The 25401-nt window shown below is 55.0% G+C and overlaps 9 protein-coding genes across 9 annotated transcripts; 2 read left to right on the top strand and 7 right to left on the bottom strand.

Moving 5' to 3' along the window:
• Positions 1 to 8: 8 nt before the first annotated feature.
• Positions 9 to 1340, bottom strand: ALKBH2-2 (DNA oxidative demethylase ALKBH2; the record flags this gene model as incomplete). The annotated part of the gene is made up of 1 exon (XM_036636538.1): positions 9 to 1340. The coding sequence occupies one exon, from the start codon at positions 1338 to 1340 to the stop codon at positions 9 to 11; it is 1332 nt and encodes a 443-aa protein (XP_036497992.1).
• Positions 1341 to 1746: 406 nt separating this feature from the next.
• On the top strand, positions 1747 to 2857 carry PEX7 (Peroxisomal targeting signal 2 receptor; the record flags this gene model as incomplete). Its single annotated transcript, XM_036636539.1, has 2 exons — positions 1747 to 1874; positions 1993 to 2857. 2 exons carry the CDS (start codon positions 1747 to 1749, stop codon positions 2855 to 2857), a joined length of 993 nt encoding a protein of 330 aa, XP_036498956.1.
• A 681-nt stretch (positions 2858 to 3538) lies between these two features.
• Positions 3539 to 5566, bottom strand: CGCS363_v004691 (ATP-dependent RNA helicase cyt-19; the record flags this gene model as incomplete). The annotated part of the gene is made up of 2 exons (XM_036636540.1): positions 3539 to 5147; positions 5205 to 5566. The coding sequence occupies 2 exons, from the start codon at positions 5564 to 5566 to the stop codon at positions 3539 to 3541; spliced, it is 1971 nt and encodes a 656-aa protein (XP_036498955.1).
• A 990-nt stretch (positions 5567 to 6556) lies between these two features.
• Positions 6557 to 7521, bottom strand: CGCS363_v004692 (uncharacterized protein; the record flags this gene model as incomplete). Its single annotated transcript, XM_036636541.1, has 2 exons — positions 6557 to 7125; positions 7182 to 7521. 2 exons carry the CDS (start codon positions 7519 to 7521, stop codon positions 6557 to 6559), a joined length of 909 nt encoding a protein of 302 aa, XP_036498954.1.
• Positions 7522 to 11086: 3565 nt separating this feature from the next.
• On the bottom strand, positions 11087 to 11836 carry CUE1 (Coupling of ubiquitin conjugation to ER degradation protein 1; the record flags this gene model as incomplete). The annotated part of the gene is made up of 2 exons (XM_036636542.1): positions 11087 to 11407; positions 11558 to 11836. 2 exons carry the CDS (start codon positions 11834 to 11836, stop codon positions 11087 to 11089), a joined length of 600 nt encoding a protein of 199 aa, XP_036498953.1.
• Positions 11837 to 12590: 754 nt separating this feature from the next.
• not2 (General negative regulator of transcription subunit 2) lies at positions 12591 to 14209 on the bottom strand (the record flags this gene model as incomplete). The annotated part of the gene is made up of 6 exons (XM_036636543.1): positions 12591 to 12647; positions 12702 to 12843; positions 12896 to 13099; positions 13147 to 13474; positions 13525 to 13982; positions 14088 to 14209. The coding sequence occupies 6 exons, from the start codon at positions 14207 to 14209 to the stop codon at positions 12591 to 12593; spliced, it is 1311 nt and encodes a 436-aa protein (XP_036498952.1).
• A 1968-nt stretch (positions 14210 to 16177) lies between these two features.
• On the bottom strand, positions 16178 to 17527 carry Cbwd1 (COBW domain-containing protein 1; the record flags this gene model as incomplete). Its single annotated transcript, XM_036636544.1, has 5 exons — positions 16178 to 16507; positions 16569 to 17073; positions 17125 to 17221; positions 17271 to 17282; positions 17332 to 17527. 5 exons carry the CDS (start codon positions 17525 to 17527, stop codon positions 16178 to 16180), a joined length of 1140 nt encoding a protein of 379 aa, XP_036498951.1.
• Positions 17528 to 18140: 613 nt separating this feature from the next.
• Mob4 (MOB kinase activator-like 4) lies at positions 18141 to 19807 on the top strand (the record flags this gene model as incomplete). Its single annotated transcript, XM_036636545.1, has 2 exons — positions 18141 to 18356; positions 18461 to 19807. The coding sequence occupies 2 exons, from the start codon at positions 18141 to 18143 to the stop codon at positions 19805 to 19807; spliced, it is 1563 nt and encodes a 520-aa protein (XP_036498950.1).
• A 595-nt stretch (positions 19808 to 20402) lies between these two features.
• Positions 20403 to 22749, bottom strand: CGCS363_v004697 (Sterol uptake control protein 2; the record flags this gene model as incomplete). Its single annotated transcript, XM_036636546.1, has 5 exons — positions 20403 to 20658; positions 20718 to 21517; positions 21574 to 22319; positions 22373 to 22400; positions 22453 to 22749. The coding sequence occupies 5 exons, from the start codon at positions 22747 to 22749 to the stop codon at positions 20403 to 20405; spliced, it is 2127 nt and encodes a 708-aa protein (XP_036498949.1).
• Between the last annotated feature and the right edge of the window lie 2652 nt (positions 22750 to 25401).

Consider the following 25401-nt stretch of genomic DNA (forward strand, 5'->3'; position numbering starts at 1 on the left):
ACAAAAGTTCACGCCGAAGGTTTCGGTTTCGCGTGAGTCCATATGGGATTGCCATCGTCGTCGAATTTCCCCCATTGGAAGAACGAGCAACTCTCTTTACCAGGCGCGTTTCCGCCATGGCACATCCAGAAGTACTTCCCATGGCTTTCCTTCTTCCTCTGGACAACCCTTAACACGCAAGGGATGCCGCAATCGCACTTTGGCGTGTAACGAGGGTGCATGTTCGCCTTGTAGTCGCGGTACGTGATATTGATGCGCTTGTTTCCAGCGACTGGGTGAGGGTCGATCGACTGCGCCGGCGCAATGCTGTGCTTCCATTCCTCTTGCATCTCGGCATGCATGACCAGCAACGAGTTATGCGGGAGGTGAATCGAGATCTGGCCCTCCGCATCAGGGTCCTTGGCCGAGTTGCTATCTCCATCCTTGGGAATGATGCGGCGCACGCGGAACTCTCGTGCCACGCCGAGAGACAGAGACCCGATGACGGCGCGGGGGCCGAGATATGTCAGCTGGTCGCTGTGATACCCGACGTTCTCCTGCGGTCCGTCGTAGCAGTTGACGAACGCCGAGTTGGGAGCCCACGGTTTGGGAGACTGAAACCGCAGCTTCTTGCCCCCGGGGTAACGGGTCGCAATCCTCTTTTGTATTTCCGCGTTCACGGCTTCCGCCACCTTTGGCTTGACTTTGATAAGCTGAGGGGTGATGCGGCGGATGTCGGTAAGTTTGGCGCCGTTATACAGGTAGTCCGTCTTTTGCCGCTGAATCTCGTCGTAGCTCTCGACATAGAAGCTCGTGGTGTGGGGGCTGGCAACTACGTTGTCAAAGAGTTTGAATGTGACGTTCTTCTCAAAGGTCTCAGCTTCCCGCAAGAGCTCCCGCAGGAGATCGTTGGCCTCTTCGGCCGGGAGAAAGTTGTGGATGACTGAGCAGGGGGTGTGTTCTGCAATGTCGTCAGGGTCGTAGAGATGCAGCGTGGTGCCCTTCTTCGACAGTAACCTCCTCTTCGCGGAGCTTTCTGCGCCAGTCCCATTTTCCACCGATTTTGTGGCGAAATTCCTCAACGAGCTCTGGGCGCCCATTACGCCGCTGGGTTTCTTGGCAGAGGTTGGGGTTGCGAGTGCCTCCAGAGACTCGGCGACGGAGCCATTGTGAGCCAAGAGAACATCGAGCAGCATTTCCTGCTCAACATTCGGGTGAAGCGATGATAGCATCGCAAGCTTCACCTCAGTTGGCTCGTCATCCTCCTCTGCGCGCTGGGTCGAGGCAGGACTGAGCTTCCGCTTCTTTTCAGGCTCCATGATGTAGTCATACACCGGCTGGGAAAATCGAAACCGCTTCATATTCGAAGCTGGATCCCGTTCGCGCGGAACCTTGACTATAAAAACCAAGCCAGTACAGCAAAAGGGGACAAACGACGCACTGCCAAAGGGCGTAATCGACCAGGCGCGTCTAGAGCGCGCTGCTAAAGTGCTAGCCCCACAGCCCCTCTCATACCCGATAAACGCATACCTTGGAGTGCTGAAAGCCACCCCGCCATCCCTCATCCCAGCACTCCCCCGTCCTGCCGAGGTACCCCGGATCGGCGTTACATCACCAGCCCCTGTGGCCCGGACAGAGCTGTCCCGCCCGCGTTCATATGCTTTTGCCGTGACGGTCCCTTTGCCTCTTCTTGCCCGTCCCAATTCACAAACACCACGGGCCCCCGAACCAGCAGCAGCAGCATCGCCTTGCACCGACGCCGCCGCCATGGCCCCAATGCTTGAATTCCGTACACAGGGCTACAACCCGTACGCCGTAAAGTACTCGCCCTACTACGACTCGCGCATCGCCGTCGCATCTTCTGCCAACTTTGGCATCGTAGGAAATGGTCGAGTGTTCTGCCTGGGCCTGACAGCCCGCGGCGTCGAGGTCGAAGCAACGCAAGTCCCCTCTCACCTTCAATGTCAACACTCAATCCGGTTCCTAACATGGCTAACCTTGCACGACGAACAGCTTCGACACCAACGACTCCCAATATGACCTCGCTTGGTCCGAAATCAACGAAAACCAGCTTGTCGTGGCCTGCGGCGACGGCTCCATCAAGCTCTTCGACCTCGGCGTCAAGGACTTCCCCGTCATGAACTTCCACGAACACAAGCGCGAGACCTTCTCCGTCAACTGGAGCCCCATCACAAAGGACACCTTCGTCTCCGCCTCCTGGGACGGCACAATCAAGCTGTGGTCCCCGACGCGCGACCACTCCCTGCGCACCCTACCCGTCGGCAACTGCACCTACAGCGCCGCCTTCCAGCCCTCCAACCCCAGCATCATCTCCGCCGTCTCCTCCGACTCGCAGATCCGCATCTTCGACCTGCGCACCCCCGTTTCCTCGCGCTACCACCTGACGTCCATGATCCCCGTGCACGCCGCCGGGCCCAGCTTCCCATCGGCGGCGCCCGCGGAGGTCTTGACGCACGACTGGAACAAGTACCGCGACACCGTCATCGCGACCGGCGGCGTGGACCGCGCCGTGCGCACGTTCGACATCCGGAACCCGACGGCCGGGCCGGTGTCCGTCATGCAGGGGCACGAATACGCCGTCAGGAGACTGGCTTGGAGCCCGCACGCGGCGGACCTGCTGCTGACGGCGAGCTACGACATGACCGTCAGGTTATGGGACGATCGCTCGAATGCGCCGCCCGCGGGGCCGGCGGGCGGGGCGCAGGTGGGAGCGCAAGTCGGCATCATGAACAGGCACACCGAGTTTGTGGTGGGCGTAGATTGGTGCCTGTTTGGTGTCGGGGGTTGGGTGGCGACCGTCGGCTGGGACGAGAGGGTTTTGTTGTGGGATGCGAACGCCTTGCTGGCTGGTCGGTAAAGGGTTTTCGTATCGTGCGTTGGCTTTTACCATTTGGCGGGCGTTCGGGATCTAGAAGTAGTGTTGCGGGACAAGAGCTGCCAACATGAGGTTGTATGGCTTTTGTTAACGCTCTAATAGCATCAAATGGCGTTGGTGGGAGCCAGGTTTTCAGGTTTGGAAGACTTCATCGAGGCCGGAGATGAAGGCTATCGTCGCTGTCGTTGCTGTCTGTATGACTGATATCCGCAGGTTGTAGGTGCAAAAGGAGGTATCTGAGGGGTGAGACGATGTGGAATGAATACATCTACAAACGAACGGGACATTAAGGCATTTAAGCATAATCATAGCACCAGCTCGAAAAGAAACGTTATTTAAAGAAGAGATTCGGAGATTTTCTCCAATATTATATGTACATGGCTGTCGTGAGCTTTCGTGGTGTACAGTAAGCCGGTTTTTCTTTTCGGTTCCATCCCAATGATTTTGATACAACTGCACAACCCGTTTTTCGCCCCCCAAACTGACCTTCTATCGTGGCTCCGTAACAAAATCATGTCTATGATACAAATCTGCCTCCTAGACAGACCAAAGGGAAATTTGGGGGTGTGGTGGGGTATGATATGTCTAACACGTTTCGAGGCCCGTCACCATCACGGGCCTCTCTCTCCACTTCAATCGTTCTTTTCTCCTAGAGACTACAGCTTAGAAAGATGCCTTCTGGGATCTCTGCTGAGGGCGGCCTCCTCTGTTGTCGCCAAAGCGGTCTTGCTCCATCCTTTCAAATCCGTCGCGAGGCGCACGGCGGCCAGAATCACGACCGAATCCGCGACCAGAGTCACGACCAAATCCGCGGCCAGAATCACGACCATATCCGCGACCAGAGTCACGACCGTAACCACGAGGCTGGTCGTCTTCGTAACTGGGTCTTCTAGGGGAGGAGGTGTTCATGCCCCGAATGTTTCTGATGCCGCGCTTCTCGAGTGCTTGCCTGCTCATGAATGGCACGTCATCCTTCTGCATGCCATCAACCCACCACTCCTTGAGCTCGTCCGCCTTGGCTTGCGCCGTTCTGGTGTCGAATTGTCCCCACAGAGACAAGTAGGCCTTATCGAGAACCATCTCGGGAACCTCGGACGCAGCCTTAGTTACCGCCTTAGTAATCTCACTGGACGTCTCTCCCCTGGTGAAATCGACCTTGGCAGATTCAAGAACGGATGGCTCAATCGGGAGGCCAGCCAACTCGGTACGAGCCTTGCGGATGTCGGACTCGGGGAGGATGAGCCAGCCTTCGCCTTCCTTCTTCGCGCGACCAGTGCGGCCGAGTCTGTGAATGTACTGCTCACGGTCGCTGGGGGCGCCGACTTGGATGACGTGGGTTACGTTGGGAAAGTCCAAACCTCTGGCAGTGACGTCTGAGGAGAAGAGGATTCCAGAAGTCGCTGCGCGGAACTGATCAGCAGCTTTGGTGCGCGCTGGTTGGGTGAGCTTGGAGTGAATGCGCCAGCTCCAGACACGGTCGTACTGGCTTCTCATATGCTTCATGCTTCGGTCGATCTCACTGGCCAGCTCAACAAAGCCGGTGGTGGGAAGGAAGACCAAGGCCTTGAAAGGCAGCAGGTCAGGGTTCTTGGCACGCTTCTCGAGCTCAGTGTGCATGAGCTCGTACAGGGAGGGAAGCACGTTGCCCCAGCCTCTGCAGTTGACAACATGCTGCTTCACCTTCTCGTGGGTAAGCACGTCGTCTTTGGAGACGGTCTGGATAAAGTCGAAGTTGTCGGGGCGGACCCACTGGCGGGCGAGGTTAATGACATTGCTGGGGATGGTGGCGGAGAAGAGGAGAGTCTGACGCTGAGTCTCCTTAGCGTCGGGCAACTGCGAAACAATATCCTGCAGTTCTCTCTCAAAGCCGACATCCAGCATGCGGTCGGCCTCGTCGAGGACAATGGCAGCCAAGTTCGGGGCCCTGATACCGCTGCTTCGGTCGCTCAGGAGATCGTTGAGTCTACCGGGCGTTCCGACAAGCAAGTGGCATCCGCGTTTGCGGGTCTCCATAAGCATCTGCCGCTTCTGGGTTCCGCCAACAGCACGTTGGACAACCAAGCCGGTGCCCTGGCACAGCTTCTCGGCTTCAACGGCGATCTGCTCAGCAAGCTCGCGGGTAGGAGAGATGATGATTCCGCGGATGTCGGAGGCGTCGGCAGAGAAGCGCGCTCGACGAGTGGCGAGGGAGGGATCCGCGGAGATCATTCTTTGAAGGATAGGAACGAGGAAGGCAAGCGTCTTTCCAGTACCGGTCTTGGCTTGGGCGACCCTGGAACAAGTCAGTTAGCGAGTGATCACTTTGGAAGAGAAGTAATTCGGGACTTACATGTCCATTCCCTTCAACGCCGGTTCGATAGTCTTGGACTGAACATCGGTCATGGTCTCATACTTCAAGCCCTTGGTGATGCTGTTGACAAGGTTGTCGTGGACGCCCAGGGTGCGCAGGTCCTCGAATCTTGAAATGGGACCGGACTTCTGCTGGGGGGCATCGGCCGATTGCTCAGGAGCAGCCGCCGCGGCCTCGCTCGAGTAGAGCCTGAAGGCATTCAAGCTGGCAGGCGCACGAAGCGCAATCTGGGAGGGCTGGGCGATTGACTTGAGGACGACCGGTCGCGTGGTTCGGAGGGCAGGGGCGGCGAAGCTTGCGCCGCTGATGCGAACACATCTCCTAAGAGATTGGCGAAACATTTAGACGTATTAGAGCGGAATAACCTGGATAAGAAGCGAGTACAATGTAGTTTGAATGAAAAAGGGAATGAATGAAGGTACTGGGACGGAGACGTCTTGCTCTGTTTTTTCACCGTCGAACTGCGATAGTTGGGAGGTGGATGGGAGGCGATGGATTTTTTTTTTGGTCTCGGGCCTAATCAGACGTCTTCGATAAGTTTTTTGTGGGTCCATCGAGGGACCAGTCGTGGATCTTCAAGGGCGCGCCCCGGTTGGCTCCGGCGGCACACTGGATCCTTGTAGAAGTGTTTGGCGTCAAACAGAAGAAAATGGATGGTAACGCAACAGAGTCGTTGTCCGGGGTTTCTCATGGTATATATCAACTGGTTGAGTAACTCTGCACTTTTCCCAGCAACCCCAACTTTCAGTAAGGCGGGAGGCCCAGGCAAGTGGATTAAGAAGCACACGTTCTCTGCACTTACGTTTTCCCGTCATGTGAAATCCGGGGCCATCCCGAGGCGCTCATGCGAAACCCAAACTCGAACTGGACCAGCGCCGACGTCAACGAGTCAGTTTGCTGTCAGTGTCATGATAGTGTTTCTTCATTTTGAGCTATCGAGAATTCTACGTAGGCTCGTGTCTACCCGTATCACCCATCTCTTGCCGTATCCGACGGCTAGATGGGTTTGACCAGAATAAATGCATGCAACCACTCTTGATCATCAAATCTCTCTCAAGTGAGGTAGATTGGAAACGCCCATATCCTGACTCGCGCCAGCAAGCCAGCGCCCATACCTCGCTTCGACCACAGTGGTCTTCGTAATGTTCAAATCGTCCAAAAGAAGAACTCCTCTTTCCAGTCGTTCCCAAAGACCTGCCGACCGAACCAACACAAAACCCAGAAATGTACTCCGAAAGTCTAAAGCCAAGATAGATGATAAGAAAATGCCCTTTCTGGGTAATAACGAGAGGCATCTCGTAGCGTTGGATTCTGTATCCTTATCGTTCATATCATTGCCGTTTCGCGCCCACGATGCTCAGACCCTCACCAACTCCTTCGGAAAGACCGCCCGTGACCCCCTCCACGGTCCAGGCAATCGCTTCCGTGAGTGCTTGTCCGACCCGGCCGTCACCAACGTTGTAAAGAGCGCCCGTAGTTCTCATGCCGAAGCTGCCAACGGTATTGGCGAAGCTCATGCCGGAACCCACAACTCTCTCGGATAGCTTGTATTCTCTCTCGGTACGGGCGGCCAGGCGGATGAGAAGGACAATGTATGGTAAAGCCAGGTGAATGAGGATGAAGATGTTGACAACGGCCGTCTGAACGCCTCGGTGGAGAATTGATCGCGGTCCACTCGGGCTGCGTGACGGTGAATGCGACCGGTCACCAGCAGGGGATCTGAGATTATTCGGCAAAGAGGCACGAAGGCGGTCGATCTCCATGTCATTCAGATCTCCTGGTAGAGCCTTGAGTATGTACTCAACGCCGTCGATGAAAGCTTTCCGTTCAAATTCCGCTCCCGGCCCCATGGTAGGTGGTCGACGAGTATCATCGCGAGCCACGTTGATCAGATTCACACCTAAAGCACACTCAAATCAGTAATACGACCTGAGAATTAGGTAAATTGGCAATTACCTTGTTGGACCCATCGCCAATCCACATTCGATTGTTGCGGGGCCTGTAGCAGCTGCACCTGGTGCTCACTTTGCTGTTGTTGATACTCTTGCTTGTCCGCAGCCGATCGAACCTCGTACGTCCGCGATGACTGATGGTGCTCGGTTGCCACCAGCCTCGTGTGCTCCTCCGTCTCCGAAATGATGTGGGACTGGGTGGTGTTGGAATGGACGCCGTCGAGGCCAGAGAGGGAACGGGTATGCGATTGCCTGCTGGAGGTGAGGGTTTGTAGGCTCACAGTCTTGCGGAGCTGTTTTATTGGCGGCAGCGGCAGCCGCGCCTGTAGTGACGTGGGAAGCATTGAGAATACTGTCGATGACATTCTACTCTGCTGTAAATGAAACTCTTCGAAAATGGTTGCCCAAGGTCGCAAGGGGGGCATTATGTGTCTTTCGGGTCTCTTCCACCGGCGGCCGGGTTTAGTATCGCAGTACCACAACAAATCGAGTCGCTGGGGAATTCGGAGAAATAGGCCTTCAGGTGAGTTCCTGGCCTGTGATCGAGGACGGTTTGGGCGAGATCAGGAATGTCGTCGACCAACGGTAGGTGTTCTAGCCCAGCGCGCGCTTTCTAGCAATCCGGGAATGCTGGGTGAGGGGAGGTCTGGAGATGTTGGTATCGCCCGCCAATGGAACGTCTCCGATGCGTCTGCGCAGGTAGCTGTTCTTCCGAGGTAAAGGGGAGAGAAGATTCCTGTCTTCGAGATGTGGCTTGGCAGCAACAAGGGTTGTAGAGCAGCAAGGCGAGAAAAAGTAGAGGTTTGGCAGATGGTTACTTGGTGGGATGAACCTGTAAGTAAACGTGGGTTGAAGAATGTGAAGTGAGACAAAGAAAATGGGATCTCGAGTGAGTACAAGAGCAAATAAAAAATAAAGGCGGCGAAGAGGGACGAGACGACAAGGTGCCAAGCAGGAAAGGGTAACCCTGGAGTCTGGCCGGTAGGCCCTGGCCGTTTTTGGATCTTTTTCCTTTTCCCAGGCGGTGGGCGGATGGGAATCGGTGGTGGCCGGGGATGGGGATGGGGATGATACGAGGGAAGAGTCCCGTCCGAAAAGTTACCTCAGAACGAGGTGAACGTGGACTGGGTGACTGGCCGGGGAAGTGGGAGATGCATCCACGAGGTACCCTGTCTTGCTTTAAGAGTCTTGTGGCTAGCTGTTTACCTGCGTCCCCCGCGCTGTTGTTGTTTACGTCGACTGTAACCACTGCGCCTTTGCTACCGCATTTAGTACCTACGGCGTACAAAGCGTAAGGCGGAAGACGGGTGCAAGTCCACCGCAGAGAGAGTCGTGGTCGGGTCAGTGTGTGTGAAGGGCCCCGGGAGCTCAAACCGCACGCCCCCGTCGCCCATGACTTGAGGTGAGAGTGAGCTCGACCGGGAGTACTTGGAACGCCTCGTTGCGGTAGCGTCCCTCTAGCATGTGAAAGACAAAAATGTTGGGTCGGAGCGGGGCTTATCGTCTATCTGATCCACCCATGCCACCGGGTACGTACCGGACTCCGTCTTGCAGTGCACCCGTCTCTCAGTCTGCTTCTGAGAATACCTTGCCGAATACTTCCATTCCAACAACCGTGGGCAAAGCACTGCACAGCATGTTCATCATGGCGCGATGCAACGCATGAAGGTGCCTTATCCCAAGAGAACTCATGAAGATATGGCACGCCAAATGTTACAGGGGTTCTCCCGGCTGCAGCGTCATATGCGGTTCCAGCATGTCACTGTCTGCTGTGCAACATTGTCAACAAGTTGTTCAACCAGCTGCAGAAGACTTGAGCAACTGGACGGATCAGCAGTGGACGAAGCAAATCAAAAAGCAGAAAAGCGGTTGAAAATCACCACGCACTAACGCAGCGAGTGAGATCCAGCCGCCAGCCCACGCCGCCGCATCTTGGAACCATCCCGACATGTCCCCCCCTCCATCCCACACACATCCAAGAGAGTGACCACACTCTGTCTCTGTGACTTTCCCCGAGGACCCCGCCACACAGCAAAAGACGAACTATTGCGGACGTTCTTTCTCTAATAAATCCTCTGTATGGGTGGCTCTTCGCCACCGGACGCCGTTTCTCTGCTAGTTTCTTTCCTCTGCCCACCACGAGACAAAACCTCGGATTGTTTTTGACATCCGCTGCAGGGTCTTTTGCGATCGCTGGTTTGATTCGGGACGAGAGTAGTCTCGTCTCTAAGGGACTTGTTTCCAACAATGTCGAATGCTCTCGGCGTCAGTCAAGAAGCGTGCACTGGCCCAGTCAGAAGGATTCAGAGAAACCGCAAAACGAAACACCTTCTCAGTAGGTACCTCGAGGGGGGATCTGACATCGGCGCCAAGCAGAGTTAGCCCGCCGCATCGGGGCACCGTCAGCCAACCACGTCCAGCGAACCAGACTCCAACAGAGGGAGGGCGAGGACGTCGGGTGTCCATGTTTGTGTTCCCTTTGATGGAACGCTTCCCAGTGTCTCTATTCCCTTTCTTTGTATGACCCGGATCCGACTCCGGCTTTCCCAAGGGAATATTCTTCCAGAGGGCGGTGTAACTTTAGACTCGACACCAAAGGAAGGGGAACCCGCCCCCCACGTGTGTTCTGTAATAGTACTTTTTCTCAGGCCCGAGGACAACAACGACACCGCTGCACCCGAGTCAAGCCCCACCGCCGACCTCGTCCCCGAGGCACACAAGCACATTTAAACTGCTGCCAGGTGGAAACGAAACTGGGTCTCTGGGTCCTGCGTGTGGCTCACAATCGCTCATGTGTTCCGCTGGAGATCACCGAATCCCTGATTACAGAAGAGCACATGCGTTTGCGTGCGCGCGCGCGCGCGACGGATGCCCTGAATGACGCCAGCAGAGATAACCTGCCTGAGAAACTCACATTCCTGCGCCATCACGCTCAACCCCCACAAGGTCATTAAACACCTCACTTTGATGGGAGACGTGTTCGTATAAAATGAAAGATAAGAGAGCACGAATGCGCAGAACCGGAGGGGGGCCGGTAGAGACGCACGTGTAAGACAGGACGCAAGATTAATCGTGTCCCGTTGCGAAGGGCAGCCAGGCCTCCCGCATAGCCCAGTGAGACATACTTCTGTGAGGCACCTCTCAATTGACTCAACTGAGCCTCCCACTCCGCGAGAGTGAGAGCCTCACTTGGCACTTGAGTTGAACCTGTGGCTGAAGGAAGGTGACACAACTCTGATTCATGAAACAAATTGGGGGGGCATTCGATAAGCATTCTGGCGCTCGCAACCAGCAAATGAAACAAATAAGCCAGCAAATAGATAGGGAGGACTGTCCAACGTGATCTTTGCAACCATACTTTTTTGAGTTGCTGTCAAACCAGTCTCTGACATAAACTTCAGTGATGGGTGAGTTGCAGGAGGTCAGCAGAACATCGTCGCAACAGCAGCCAAGATGGTTGACTTTGAAGGAGAATTAGTTGTGAGCGTTCACGGTACAATATCGCATTGCATTGGTGGTCCCTACTTCTTTGGGATCCTGAGTCGTGCTTGTCGGCAAGCACATGCTCATCTCATCTACCCTCATCGCGCCCCCATGGCCCTCCCTCGAGGCGATCCCCGCTAGGCATGAGGTAGAGCACCCATGTGGGATTCCCGCCTGCGGAATCACATAGGGAACATGGTAACGGGAACATCATCCCTTCGACGTAAAGCACTACCCCACGCCCATAATGTTCGTCTTCCTTCAACGCTATCCACTGAATTGAAAGATATTATATCTGCTGTTGTTTGTGACTGTGAGTAATGTGAATGTGTACAGACCTCTCAAATGCATGTTGCGCTCTGCCTGCCCCATCCCATTCCGTTCTGTACCCCTAACAAGAAACTCCGTTTACTCAGACAAAAGTCATTAGCTTGATGTCTTCTCCGCGGCAATCTTGGCCTCCATCTTCCTCCGCGCCGCCAGAATCATCTCGTCTCTGCGCTTCTGCAACAGCGCCTGCCTCTCATCTCGATTCGAACTCCATCCCTTGCTGCCCCTCTCCTTCTCTGCTTCGGCCGCTGCCGCCGCTGCCGCCTGCTGCTGTGCAATCTTGTCTTGCAGCTTGTATCTCGTGATCAAGTCAGGTTGCGAAGGCTTCTCGGCGGCCTTGGAGGCTGCTGCGGTGGCGGCGCTTGCTGCCGCTGGGCTAGTTCCCGGCGGAGGAGGTGGCTGGAAGGTGACCGGGGGCTGTTGATCGTATCTCGGTCAGCACAATGCACTTTGCCTTTGAACATGTCCATAAACAGCGAATCGCGACCTCAGTGCCACAACAGTTCTCTGCAGCAACTGCCCATGCATCGTAGCCTAGTCCACATTTCAAAGACATTGGACACTTACCGTTTCCATGCGTCCCGCCAAGATTCTCTCGGACGTGGCCTGAATGTTGCCTCCATTCCTTTGCAGATCCCATAGAATCGTCCGTCGATCCACCTGGGGGAACATCTGCTGTATCCTCTCGACAGCAGCTTCGCGCGTGCGCAGCACTGATGCCGCGCTCTGCCGGGATGCCGATGCCGACGGTGGCGGTGATGGCGAGAAGAAGAGGAACCGTATCACAAATGCTGTGACAAGCAGTATCACTATCAGATACGGGAGCGAGATTTGCTCGTTCGCCATGACTGCGAGGGGAGGGCGTATTCGTTGTTTGCCGGACTGGCCGGAGTGCTTCGATCGAGGGGTCAGAGATGGTGCGTGCAATGATACCCTGGCGATTACGTTCCTCGGTTGGCAAAGATGCTGTTCGCTCGCCTCACGTGGGTTTCGTTGATGAAGTCAGAGGCGGGGGGGTCCGAATCGCCGCTGGGCGTGATAAGTATGCGATCGGGACAGGTACGTTGTTCGCGGTAGTTAGGTAAGTTAGCTGGCAGCTTTTATGGAGATGAGCTCATCAGCCTTGCTCAGGGAGCAGGGGGCTAGGAGCTTAGGAGGTATGTGGCGCGAAGCAGCCGGAGGGTTCCGCACAGGGAAGGAGCGCACGGGGCACTTCACTTTCAGCGTCCCGGTCCTGCCTGCAGGCGATGCTACCACCCACAGAGCCGCCTGAGTAACCGCATCAACATGGGCAACAACAAATCTGTCTTACTCCGACAGGCACTCAGAGGAAAATTCTACGGTTGGAACTGAGAGAGTGCTTCGCAGATTCGGCAGCGTCTTTTATTTCCCTTCGTTGACGGCCGCCGTAATTCCCAATGACCAGTGAATCATACACACAAAGCATGAAGGCCTATCGCCCTCTGCCCCTGCTTCAGTCCGGAAGCCTGTAAAACGATGCCATATCCACATGACTCAACGCCTGTTCGGTAAGCTACCCAGGTATCAAGCCGTTTTGAGCCTCATCAAGTTGATGAGGAAGCCAGTAAAACAGAACACCTTATGCTGCCGGTGCCAAGTTCGTCTCCAAGTCGCCGTAGTGAAGAGTAAGCTCTCTCTGCGTCTGTTTGTTAGTTTTCTGCAGGACTATGGGGTAAACAGTGAGACGTACCCGCTCCTTACGCCAGCTGATAGTGTCCCAGATTATGTAGTAACCGCGCTCGTGGTTCGGGCCAAGGCTAGCGGGCATCATGAGCTCGTCCTTGGTCAGCCAGAAGTGCAGTTTCTTGTGCCAACGCCAGTTCCGTGTGTGCCTGCAGAGAGTTAGCAGTGGTACTGGTGAGTTGAGGAAACGGAAATCCCCACAATTCCTGCGCAGCCAGGTGCTGCTTGATGTCTTGAGGACAGCTGTAGAAGATCCAAAAGAGGGTTTCCTCGTTGAACGACGGGATCTTTGTCTCGATAGGCTGCACATTCGTCACCTTGTAGCACTCAGGGAGACGGACGTTGGGAATCGCGGGCCGGGGAGGCGTGTCATCGAACAGAGAGTAGATCTGGGTTGAGATGAGTCTGTCCAGTTAGCAGGAGGTCACATCATACATCCTCGGGTCCCTTACTCTGAAGAGTTGACATTGAGACCGAACTCGTTGGGATCCATTCCCTGCATGAGCGCTCCGTAGCTGGGGTAGTTAGTCATCAACATGCGCAGGCCCTTCAAGCCGAACTTGTCGATAGGTGCCAGGCCAGCCAAAGGATCTTGCACCTCCAGACTTTGGCCGTCCTTTTCCTCCTTGCCCTTGCCGGTGAGTGAATCGTTGCCGATGGCACCCAAAGGATTGCGGTTCTCGGCAGACTGAGATGAACTATCGCCAGAAGCCTCCTCGCGGAAAGCGCTTCCCTTCTGTCTGCTGTCATCCACAGACACTTCTTGTGATCTTGACTGGCCTGGTATGTGTGAGTATGAGAGCGATGTGAGCCATTATGATTCTTCTCACCTTGGCCGCTGGCGGCAGATGGTGAACGGTCATCTGAGGTTCTGCTGTTCGCGGACAGAGCATTGAGCAGGCCGTTTCCTGCGCCACGACTAGGAGGTATCGCAGCGGCCGCGCCGCTTGCCTGGTTGCCAAAGCCCAATGAGGGCATCAGGTTGACACCGCGCTCGCCGCCAATCTCACCGTTCGCGTTACGGTTCAGCGGTGGGAAATCGTCCGCCGGGTTAGACGGCGCCTGGGTCGCCGCTCCTCCGCTGTTCTGAGTACCGAATCGGAATCCGCCTTGGCGAGCTGAAGTCGGAGTGAAGAGCTCCTCCTGAGCGGTCTGAGCAGACAACGGTGTCGACTGGTTCCGCGGTGGCACAGGGCCACTGCCCAAGTTTCGCGAAGCCGTTGACGACCACATGTTCGCTTGGCCGCTGCTGTTCATCTGGGCGTTGTTGGAGAGCGAGGGGAATTCGCTACTTCAAAAGTCAGCACCAACGCCATCCCAAAAAAAACGTAAATATCCACCGATAGAAGAAAAATGAGAAATGAAGAGGAGAGGCCATGGGAAATAAAATTACGTCTTCAAAACCTCGGCGTAGCCCTTCTTGGGGTGATCCTCAGATGAGGGCTCCTTGGACTCCATCTTGTCCCTCAGCTTCCTGCTTTTCTGAAGCAAAATGCGCTTGCGCTTGCTGACCATGATGAAAAGGAGAAGAAGGGCTACAGGGTACAAGACTGGTAGTACAATGATACCTGGAAGAGCGGAGCAGGAGGCGCGCCTGTTGTCTGGTATAGCTGTTGCCCCCAGTGATCGTGGGTTGAGGACGAAAATGCAGGTGCGAGTGCTGGGGTGGCTCCCGGGGGTGGGAAAGGGTGCAAGAGGGAACGATAACAACAGCAACAATAACAAGGACGAGAAGGAGGGTGTGCGCAAAGTTGTTCAGCTTGAAGGGGGAAGGAACGTACGAAAGGTCCAGTGGTGTTGCCGGTTGCGACCCGCTTAAGCTCTGTGCAAAACTGACATTGCCTCCAAGCTGGCGAGCTGGATTTTGCAATCCAGCACCTCCCATAGGCACTCCTCCACCAAATGCCCATCCACTGCCATTACTTCCTACAGATCCCAAGCACACCATGTTAACGTCGCGATCTCTCTTTATCTGTGTGATGTTCCAGCACGTGCTTGCGCCTGGACAAAGGCTGTCCTCCTACCTAGTTTACCATTTGGTAACCGATTTGACACTGCCCTTCCTGCTTGTTGTTGCTGTTGTTGCTGCTGCTGCTGCTGTTGCTGTTGGCCACCAAAGCCTGTCGGTATGCCTCGCAGTGATTGAGGAACTGCTCCTACTTGGGGCCCCATTGTCAGCTTTGAGAACTTGGAAAGCGGCTTTGTTTTGAACGAGATTCCACTGGCTTCGGGGCTGAATGATATGGAAAATGTATGGGAGAGGTCGCGCGTTTGTTTGCCAGTCTACGTTTTACGGCTGTTTGCCCTGGCGCAGAGCCTGATGATCCCATGTTGGATGGCGATGGCGGGGTCTCGTGGGCAGGTTGAGGGTGGCAGGGCAAGTCGCGTGCGTTATCGCAGCATCCTACGTAGGCATATGGAGGATATAGAGTCGAGGGGGACTCGTTTGGGCAGGCACGATGGAGATGGCCTTGATGGACATGCAAACGGCGGGGTACCCTCGAGGCTGAAAGGAGATGGGCGAGGATCTGGCCTACCTGGTCGATTCATGATTAGGGCTCGTGAGTTGTATGGTCGCAATCGAGAATCGCGTAGTTACGTTCGTGTTCGGATCTGGCTCGGGGCTCAATTCGGATCGGTGATGGGTCGGATTCGCTCGAAAGATTATTTTTGTCGACGAAGCTACCAACGGATGAAGCTCTACGGGGATTGTTGGTGTACAGGCGTCGAGAGGTCGAGTGGCTCAGTCAACGCTAACGCACGGAAGACCGGTCAAAGATGGACCCGATGGCCTGTGCGCCCAGAGCCCCTCCAAAACCCCTGCAGCCAGTGCGAGCAAGCGCTACACGCTCTAGAGCCTTTTTTGACATCGCTTCCTTTCCGAGTACATGGGATGATGACCTGAAGGGTCCAGACTCGGAGTCTATTGCGGGCGCAGCATCCAACATCGTTGGTTCACCCATGGCGTATCAGTATGTGACCCATGTCTGGCTACATGACCCTTGTACTTGGTGCCTGGAGACGGCATCCCCCGAGAGCTCTGATTGTCGGGTTGTGCTTCTCATCACCGCCAGCAGTCTTTATTCGTTTCCTGGAAAGCGATTGCCTTTTGTAAGCAGATGTCTCCTAGCTGCCAACCACCTGCATCACTCGTCTGCAGACTCGACTACATTGAGAGAGAACTCGTACCGTCTGCTGTGCACCCAAAGCTACATCCAACAAAGTATTACGCCAGGGCCGTGGTCCTGGCATGGAGAATTGCTCTCGGTTCCACCACGTCGAGGCAACGTACCTGGAAGAGTTGCTGAAGATTCGAGTGCACAATCTGTTTGCGAACCTTAAATGATGAGATCGGGCTGCTGGGGTCTGAGTGACGCTCGCTGCTTTCCTGGCCATTGAAACACTGTACATATCGACGACGTGACGCATTAGCCTCGACATGCGCACCATTATCATGACTTCGGCTTGCAAGTGCTTCTATTTCTACGCATCCGACTTGAGAGTCTCCAAGAGACTCTTCTCAAAGTCTACGCCCTGGAGATACCTTCCAATAAGAATGATCTTGCCTTCTCCCACTGCTTCACGCGTCTGATCGGGCGAGTCAAGAATCTCAAAAATCTCCCTGACACCCTGTATGAGCTTCACGTCTCCATTCTCAAATACAAGCCGACCCTTGGCACGGTGCACTTCGAGAACTGTTTTATCATCCCCAGGTAAGCGGCGGTCCCAGAGGATCTTTCTCAGCCACTTATCGACGTTGGCAATTTGACTAGGTCCCAATCTAGGCACGGGTATCGAGACAGTAGAGATGGTCTGCGGCCAAGTCAGTGAGGATCTTCCAACAAAGCGTGATGTTCATCTCGGGGGGACGCACAGAGTCAAGGTGACTGTGCCCTTTTTGGCCCAAATCGAGCTCTGCGACCTGATCATACGCATGCAAATCCAACAAGAAGCCTTCCAAACTCGGCACTTCGCTCTTTTGCGTGACATGGACCTTTGCCAAGCCGTTGATTGACTCGATTCTGGCCCGAACACGCGTCAACTCCTCTTCGGACACCAAATCAGCCTTGTTGATGACAATGACGTCGGCATGAGAAATCTGCACATGCGCTGTAGTCATTAGTGGACCGTGGCCATGGTCGTCCTCCTGGTCTTCGAGCTCGATCTTGCCGGAGGGGTCGTCGAGGCTGCTAAGGATATTTTTGGCGTCGACGAGTGTGACGATGCCGTCGAGATAGATGGTGCTGCCCAACCCATCATCGACCCAGAAGAGGGGCACTAGATTACCAGGATCCGCAAGACCTGTAGTTTCGAGGAGGATGTAATCAAACGCGCCCTTCTTTTCCATGAGGGATTCAATCGCATTGACACCAGTATCCCTTCAAAGGTTAGCATGTCTGATAGGCACGTGTCTCAATGGGAAGTGTTACTTGACGGAACAGCATATGCATCCGTTGCCAACTTCAAGCCACTCTTCAACCTGCTCATCGCCCTTGTTGACAGTGAGAGACTTCTCGATATCGAGTGCTTGATTAGGTTTAGCATCATTTCCATGCACTTAGTTGCTTTGACTGACAGTCTCCAAATTCTGCGATACATTAGATTTCAATCTCAACAGGCAAAGTCATGAGACAAACCATTCATAATCACAGCAATTTTCTTTCCATGCTGAGCAGTCAGGATATAATTCAACAATGTCGTCTTTCCGGCACCCAGATATCCCGTTACGATGGTGATGGGAACTTTGATCTGTTTGTCAGACGGTGGCAGATCCTCATCGACGACAGTTCCCGCCTCGACCAGATCAGGCGGGGCATCGTCGTCGAAATCCATGGTGCAGAATGAAGGGGAACCCTGTGACTGTGCTCGGACCAGTAGTCTTTCTGTAAGTGCAAATCTGAGTTATGACGGTCTAGGTTTGCTTCTCAGAACCCAGGTTGAGAAAACTTGAGTCCGCAGTTTTGTGCGAAGCACGTCTATGATCGTCGTTGAAAAGGCGTGTTTTACGTACAAGATGTGAGGCAGGCGACTGAGATGAGGTATGGCAGCTTTGGCTACACCCAGGTACGTACCGCTGCCAACTGCGAATTTGACGTCGACTGGCCCCACTCGACAGTCTAATATTGGCCATCCCGGGGAAAAAGAGGACAGATCCTGACTAAGCCTTGTAGGGGCTCTGTCCGACCTGAACTGGGCGGGAAGCTCTGGCCCCCAAATTGAGGTACCTTCTCTATCCAATGTGCCCACGGCGTGTGTGTGTGACTGTCTGTGTGACTTGGAGAGCTCCAGCCGCCCGTCTCGGGTCGACTTTTCGCACGATACCATCACCGACGATCCAAACACACCACACTCCCACCATCTTCCCGCGAAAGTCTTCCCGACAACGAATTTGTCTTCCTCCCTGTCGCTCGCAAGCATCGCCTCTCGTATACCTTCCTCTCGCACCATGTCAATGGCGCCGAGCTCGCCCCGGCTGCCCAGCCCACCGCCGCCCGCAGAGATCCAGATCGGCCCCAAATCCCCCTCTATGGGCGCGCAGTCAAATCGCCAGGCTTCCCCGATGGAGCAGTCACTGATCGACGCCAACTCAAGGCGCCGCATACATCCGGGCACCAAGGCAGCCGATATGGCAGCCGGGCCGCCGCTGGTCCCCCTTAATGAGGTTTGTCCTTGCCGCCCGAGGTCGTGATAAGACCAGACTCCCCTAAGCGCCTACCCTGCGTGCGCCTTCCGTCCTCATACTGACAAATCATCGTGGATATGTAGCTCGACTCGGCATTCCAGCTCCAAGAGCACCTCGCAGCCCTCCATTACTACCACACGAACAGCAACAGCACCCCGATAAACCGCACGACCGCAATCCAGCTCGCGACCCCCCCGCCCGGGATCGACCGCACCCTCTGGCTGTACGAGCTGTGCCGGTTCCTCATTTCGCAATGCAACACCCTCATCGTCGGGTTTCTCTTCGACTCCCCGCCCTGTAGCGCCGCCACCTGTCCCGAGATGCGTGCTTCCGAGTGGCAGTTCCTTTGCGCCGTCCACGAGCAGCCTAAGAGCTGCTGTGCCATTGACTACTGCTGCCACACGCTCGACTGGGCTGCCAACATCGTCACCGACCCCAAGATCTTCCCCTCGCGCTTCGTCGTGCTGTCAGATGTGCACAACAAGGGCGTCGCCGTCAAGAACCTCGTCAACGTCTTCCGAAGACTGCACCGCATCTTCGCCCACGCCTGGTTCCAGCATCGCGCCGTGTTCTGGACCATTGAGGGCCAGACGGGTCTATACGTCTTCTTCAAGACTGTCTGCGACATGTACGAGCTCCTACCCGCCGAGAACTACAAGCTGCCGCCCGAGGCCGAGGGCCTGGAGACTGCCACGGCCGTGCCGGATGGCAATGGCGCCGACAAGAAGCAGCTGCCCATGTCAATCGTCAAGCCTCCCCAGCGCGAAGGCCTTGCTCCGGGCGAGGACCCCGACAACTTCCAGCCCGTGGGCCGGACCGCTACGAGACGCCACGTCAGGGCTAGCCCTTCGGTTGGCAGTGCGGTCACGACCGTTGTGGAGGCCGACGAAGAAGACAACAACGACGTGGCGAGCAAGATGCGCGACATGCACATCTCCGCGCCGGAGACTGTCGAGGAGGAGCCCGAGGTTGCAGACGTGCCTGTCATAGTGGAGAAGGAGATAATGGAGGACGTCCCGTCTCCTGAGGAGAAGGAACAAGCGCCGGTGGTGCAAGAGGTCAAGAGGGAGGCGGAGCCTGAAAAACCGGATGAGTCACTGGATGATGCGGACCAGACCGTTGTGATGGCGGACGAGGAAGAGGCCGGCGAATCGCCAGCAAACGACGAGGCCGACGAGGTTTCTGAGACGAGAGAAGCAGAGAAGGCGGAGCCCGTGACGGAGGAAACAGACGGTGGAGCTAGCAAGGAAGAAAAGACAGACGACACCAAGGAAGACGACGCGGCTGATAAGGACGTTAGCACGCATGACTTTGCCCAGGAACCCACCAAGGCGACTACAGACGCAGCGGACGACAGCAGCAAAGACGAGGCAGCAGAGAAAGACGAGGCCAACCAAGAGGCCGAGACGAAGGAGAAGAACGATTCGTGATGTTAATTGGTGTCTTTACTATTGGAAGTGGGCGCACGGTAAAAAAGCCATCCATTTTTTCCTCCTGGTTGAGCCACGCAGCAGTTGCTCCCCCTAGAGGCGGGGGCGTACTCTTGTTATGAATTGAGGACGATGATGTATAGTACTTTTTTTCTTTTATAATATTGTGATGGGTGACAACCAATCACAGTGTATCAATATAACAAGACCATGTCTATGTCTAGCGGGACTGTTTTTGTTTTTCGCTCATGGACTGAAGGTGAAAAAGGATGTTCAAGAAAAAGGTGGGAAGTGTGCCGAAGGTAAGGGGGCTAAGTTACGTATGATACAGTGAACCTCCTCATGAAGAACGCGTTCGAACAAAAACGCCAAAATGCGTGGCCCGCAACGCAAGACATGGCCTAGATGCAAGAAGGGGGAAACGGGTAAGGTTGGGTTTATGGGCAACATGGATATGATGAATAAATCGAATGGCTAAACAATGCTCTTGGCCTTCTTGGGCCAGATCTGGACAGGACCATATCACTGTCTTCATCCGCTGTGCGTAAACGAAGCTCGAGGAAAGTTTTGATGCAAACAATGTCTTAGTCCGACATCAGGCCGCTGCCGGATCTTGACCGCCTTGGGCTGACGGATCGTCATACATCTGCATTTTGGCGAAAATGTGTCGCACTTCTCGTAGGTTTTCCGCCTGAGTCGATATCGCGTTAGCATTGCGCTCATCCGCGAAGGTGCGAACACTCTGGAGGATGGGCGTGAATCCGTCGTCGTCAGGCAGCCACCAGCGCACGCAGGACGGCTCCTGGAACAGCTCGGCCATCTTGGATCGCAGAGTGATCGGGTGGATGTATCTGTTGTTCATTGTCAGCGGCCATAGAGACTGCACAATTAGTCAAGGGTGGCAACTTACCCCATGGTCTCCAACAACGCGAATTTGCGTCTGATCCACATGTGATGCTTAGGATCATGCGGCAGAAATAAGGCCGAGAGAGCAACACATGCCTGGATTGTGATGAGGCTGCCCTTCGGTTTTGAGGGCCAGCTTTCGACAGCTTCGAAGATCTGGCAGATCGCGTACGCGTGGCCCATCAGTTCTTGATATAGCTCCATCCGTTTTGTTGTTGGCGATTGGCATTTGTGCATCATCGTCGTAGAGTTCCACTCGCCGGTGAGCATCGTTGTGGCGAAAGCTGGGAAGTTGTATAGGATGCCCGGCGCAAAGGGGTCCACAATGTCCTCCTCCGTCAGCGGCCGCGCATGGCTGAAGTCCGTAACGAAGTTGGCCGGATCGGTCATCTCGTGGTCCCAGCCGTCTTTCCAGTCGTGAAGCGCTTTTTGAATCCGTTCGTGCTCCAGGGCGAAATCTTCCGGTGATATTTGCCCCCTGCTCCCTCGCGCAAACAAAGTTGACATATCCCTGGAGATAACCCTGAGCCTGCCAGACTCTGCTTCCAATTTCCAATGCATGCTGTCTTCGTCCACGGCAGCCTGTTTATCACAGTACTCAACGTTTGTCGTGAACCACTGCCTCGGCAGCATCGTCGGAAACCCGCCCATGAGGGCGATGAAGATGTCGAATCGGCCGTACCAAGACACGATCATGCGGCCAACTGGACTGTGATTGGCGGTTTCGGGAGAAAATAGGTGTATCAGCATCTCATACGCAGCCTTCTGGTGACCCATCAGATTGATCCAGTCGCCCAAGTACTCCTATTTGACCTATTGTTAGCTAACTCCTGGATCCCAATGTCCTTGACACTCCATACCTCGATCGTCGCCAGTTGGAGCACGGTAAGAAGAGTGGTCACGTCGTGCTTTTCTCTTCTCTTGAGAGAGTTTAGCAATAAGATGACACTCTTGTTGTAATACTTCAAAAAGTCCTCCATCTTTCCGTCAGGGTCCTGGATTGTGCGGTGATAAGCGGCGAACCCAACGACCGCGTAAAGCAGAGCTTCGTTTCGCAACGCATAGTTAAGAAGATGTATACGAAACACCTCTTGTGCGTCGGCCAGCATGCAATAATGATAGTGGGTGATATTTTCGCAAAAGTACTCGAGGTGTTGTCGAATGTCGAGGGGAAGATGAGACCAATCGACGTGGCTGCTCACAGAAAGCACTCCAAGATCTGGCATCGCGTATGTAGTCGTAGCTTGACTGCTCGAGGTCCCCACCGATGCCGAGGGCGACGCACTCTTGGTTCCTTCATGCGAGGGTGTTTCGGAGCTTCCACGGGTTCCTCCTGAGCGCTGAAGGCTGAATGAAGAAGCTGTGCTGCTTCTGCTGGGGCCTGCAAAGTGTTTATGCGGAGAATCTTCGTCACCCTCGTCTTCGTCAATAATCGTGTCAAGACCGGCGGGTTCTGTGTCCTCCTCTCCATCCTCTGGGTCGTTGGAAGAGTCGGGACTGGCTTGCTGTGTGGTGTTGCCTTCTTTCGAAGTTGCCGTCTGTGCTGCCGAGCCTTTGGTTGCTGGAGGTTCTGGGTATATACACTCACGGCTGCCCTTGCGACATCCTGCGATCATGTTAGTTATTTCGGGTTGTCTGTTTCGTTCCGGGCTTACACACTGTCGCATATCGGCCGACTCTCGTCGCACTGTCATGGTTATTAGCACAACAAACGCAGTGCGCAGGACTCACGAGCCTACCTTAACTCTTCTACTTCTGCACATGTAGCAGCCTGACCTTGTGCGGCGGTGCTTGACATGGTCAATACCGGGGGCCGACTTTCTTCGATTGCGGGAGGATTTGGGGGCGCTGAGCCCGACGGGGTCGGGAAAGCCAGTGAAGTATCCAAGGTTGGGATAAGGTCCCGGCATTGCGCCGCCCATCATGGGCATCTGGCCGCCGGGGAATTGGGGAGAATGGGTATCCTGTGGGCTCATGTTCTGGCTGGCTGCCACTCCGGACATGGAGGTGAGAAAGTGGTGGTAATAGTCCCCCATGGTTGCGGTTGTAGGTGATTGGTGTCCAGATTTCGAGTGGGAGACAAGGGGACGGGAACGTAGTGTGGAGCGTGTGCCAACGTTTCCCGCAAAGTTGGCACGCTCTGTCCACACAAGCGCAAATGACGGAGCTGTATCCCTTTGGGACCGCCGGTGGCAACACGGGACGACGGTGCGAATTGCGCTGGAAAATACTAGGTTAAGCGGATTCTGCCGAGCGAGCCAAGTTGCGGGTCTCTTAAAGTTGTCAGGGAAAATAGTCGTGGGGTCGATAGTGCCCGATCCTCTGAGAGGCTGATCCGTCTAGATAGAGGGGTGAAGGAGCTTGGACGAGCGATTCAGACCTATGGTTTCCTATGACAGACTGTTGGTCCCTGTACCAAGGCATGGGCACTACTTCGACGAGGTGATGGCTAGTAGACGGCGGAAGCTTACTTGTTGAGCAGCGCCACAGAGGAGATACCGACCGTTGGCTGGGCCTTTCGTAAAAGGAGACTCCCTAGGTGTGTTCGGGGCCGCGCGAGAGATGTTGGAGAGGGACTTGTTTTTGGAGAACTCGAGCTGTGCCACACAGGAGGAGGGGGGTCCAGGTCGTCCAGAGCCACAGGACCTTCTGTCCACAACTCATACAACAGTTGGTAAAGGCCGTGGTGGGGCTCCTGAGTGACCAGAATGTAACTAGGTGAGTTGAGGAGGGCGGGTATCACAACCTGCGCTTTGGTGATCTGCTTGCGGGATTGGCGTTATGCCTGGGGCTCCTTGTAGGTGCTACGCTAGGAAGGGAAGTCAATGCCTAGAGGGAGATGGCGAGATGGTTGTGTCTAGGCTTCGTGCCCAAGATCATCCCGGTAAAATTCGAAAGTCCTTGCCAGCTGGTGAGTAGAGGAGAACCGTCTGTGGTTGGCCAGAGTCTACAAGCCAAGGGATCTAGTCGGCTGTAATTGGCGTTGACAATGATCTCCGACGTGTGAGTGGCATGTACTTTTGCCTTGCTGCGAGGGGAGACCAAGAATGGGAAAGACGAGTAAACATGCGTAGATATGCCGCGGTTCCACTCACTTGGGTCGGACAAGGGGCGAAGATCGAGAGACAAGGTCGAGGATGAGGACGTTCCGCCAGATGAGCAAGGTCAGATCCGAACCTTGAGTGCCGGTGTAGTCATAGAGCGAGACGAAAGTGGCCGAGCATGTGGGTATATCGGCCACGTCCCGGCAAGACACGGCGTGGAATGCGTATGGACACAAGAAATGCTCCTGGATGGCGGTGGTGGTGGGAGAGGGAAGCTAGCGTTGGAACGGTTGTTGACAGGATAGGCAGTGGGCAGGTTTGCTTCGACGGTTCAGGATGCCGGAGATATGATATGTCGGCAGGAGATTAGCAATCCTTTGCAATATGGGGCAGAAGAATGGCCCAGGATGGAGAGCTGTCGTCCTGAAAAGTGATGAAAGAGGCTGGCGCGGGGTGAAGGGGTTTTTGGCGCAGTTACCCTTGCGAGCTCAAGGTTCTGGTGGTTCCCTAGCCTCGGGAGGAGCGGTTTGAAAAGACGACCCTAGGTCGATTAAGGTTCCGGGATGGCGCGTGAGTGCTGGGGCGGCTGAGGCGTGGCAGGCACTGCGAGAAGGAGGAGAAGTAGGTCGATTCAAGGCGTTGATACGGAGTCACCACCCGTGTCGACTGAGGAATGTGGCAACGGCTGGCCGTTCTGGGACCCGGCGGCTTAAGTTCTTGGCCCAAGCTGGGTCTGGTATCTGAACGGCCGTCTGCTCTGCTCAAACGCTTAGCATCCAGAGAACAGCACGGATCGTCGGACCTGGCTGATGGGGTGACGATACTTGTTGACGGGTTCTACTCACCCACAAGGTCGAAGCCACGAATTCCGTCCAGAGGTGCGTGCGTGTGACACTGGAGCAGAACTGGACGTCAAAATCTGAAAGAAGAGGCACAGATAAGCCCTGGCAAATAATGAGACAAGGGTCCTTCGCCCAAAGTGATGTAACGAGCGGCGAGCCAAAGCAAGCGCCCAGGCTGGTGGGGTTGAAGCTGGACTGGACTGGACTGGGCTTGCTGGGGTTGGGGTTGGCAAAGTAGGACGCCCGAATTCGAGACCCTGTCAGCTCCTCTTGCTGGGAGTTTGATCAACACCGGCCTAGCTCGAAATGATGTGTGGAGGTTCCTGTCGTTGATCTGGTGTCTTGTACCTGATCTCGGATTGCGCGACTGAAGGGCCGTGACAGCTGGGCGCAGTCGCCCCGGCGTGGATGGAAGGCGGCGTTGTCACTAGCAAGTTAGTCCAACTTAACTCGCGCATACATGGCCGCCAGACCCATTGTTTGAAACCCGCGTTCCCAGGCCCGTCCGCTCCAATTTACATATGCTTGAATAAATAACAACTGTCGTCTGGCAGTTTGAAGTGTGTAGGCGCGTTCTTCCATGCGACTCTAGCGCGGATTCGTTCGAGTCTGGGCGTCCAGTCGCAACTCGTTGAGCCTATAAGCTCAGCTTGAAAGGTCACTCTTAAACAATGTGGGACTGATCCTGTCTAAGACGGCGGAGATTGACGACTCTGTCGACCACCATCCGCACCGTGAGGAAGGATAGTACTGAACGAAGTGTGCCAGAGAGAGAAGAGATGAGAGTGAGAGTACAATCTGC

This window comes from Colletotrichum siamense (assembly GCF_013390195.1).
Source record: "Colletotrichum siamense strain Cg363 chromosome Unknown KSG_Cg363_contig03, whole genome shotgun sequence".
Lineage (NCBI taxonomy): Eukaryota > Fungi > Ascomycota > Sordariomycetes > Glomerellales > Glomerellaceae > Colletotrichum > Colletotrichum siamense.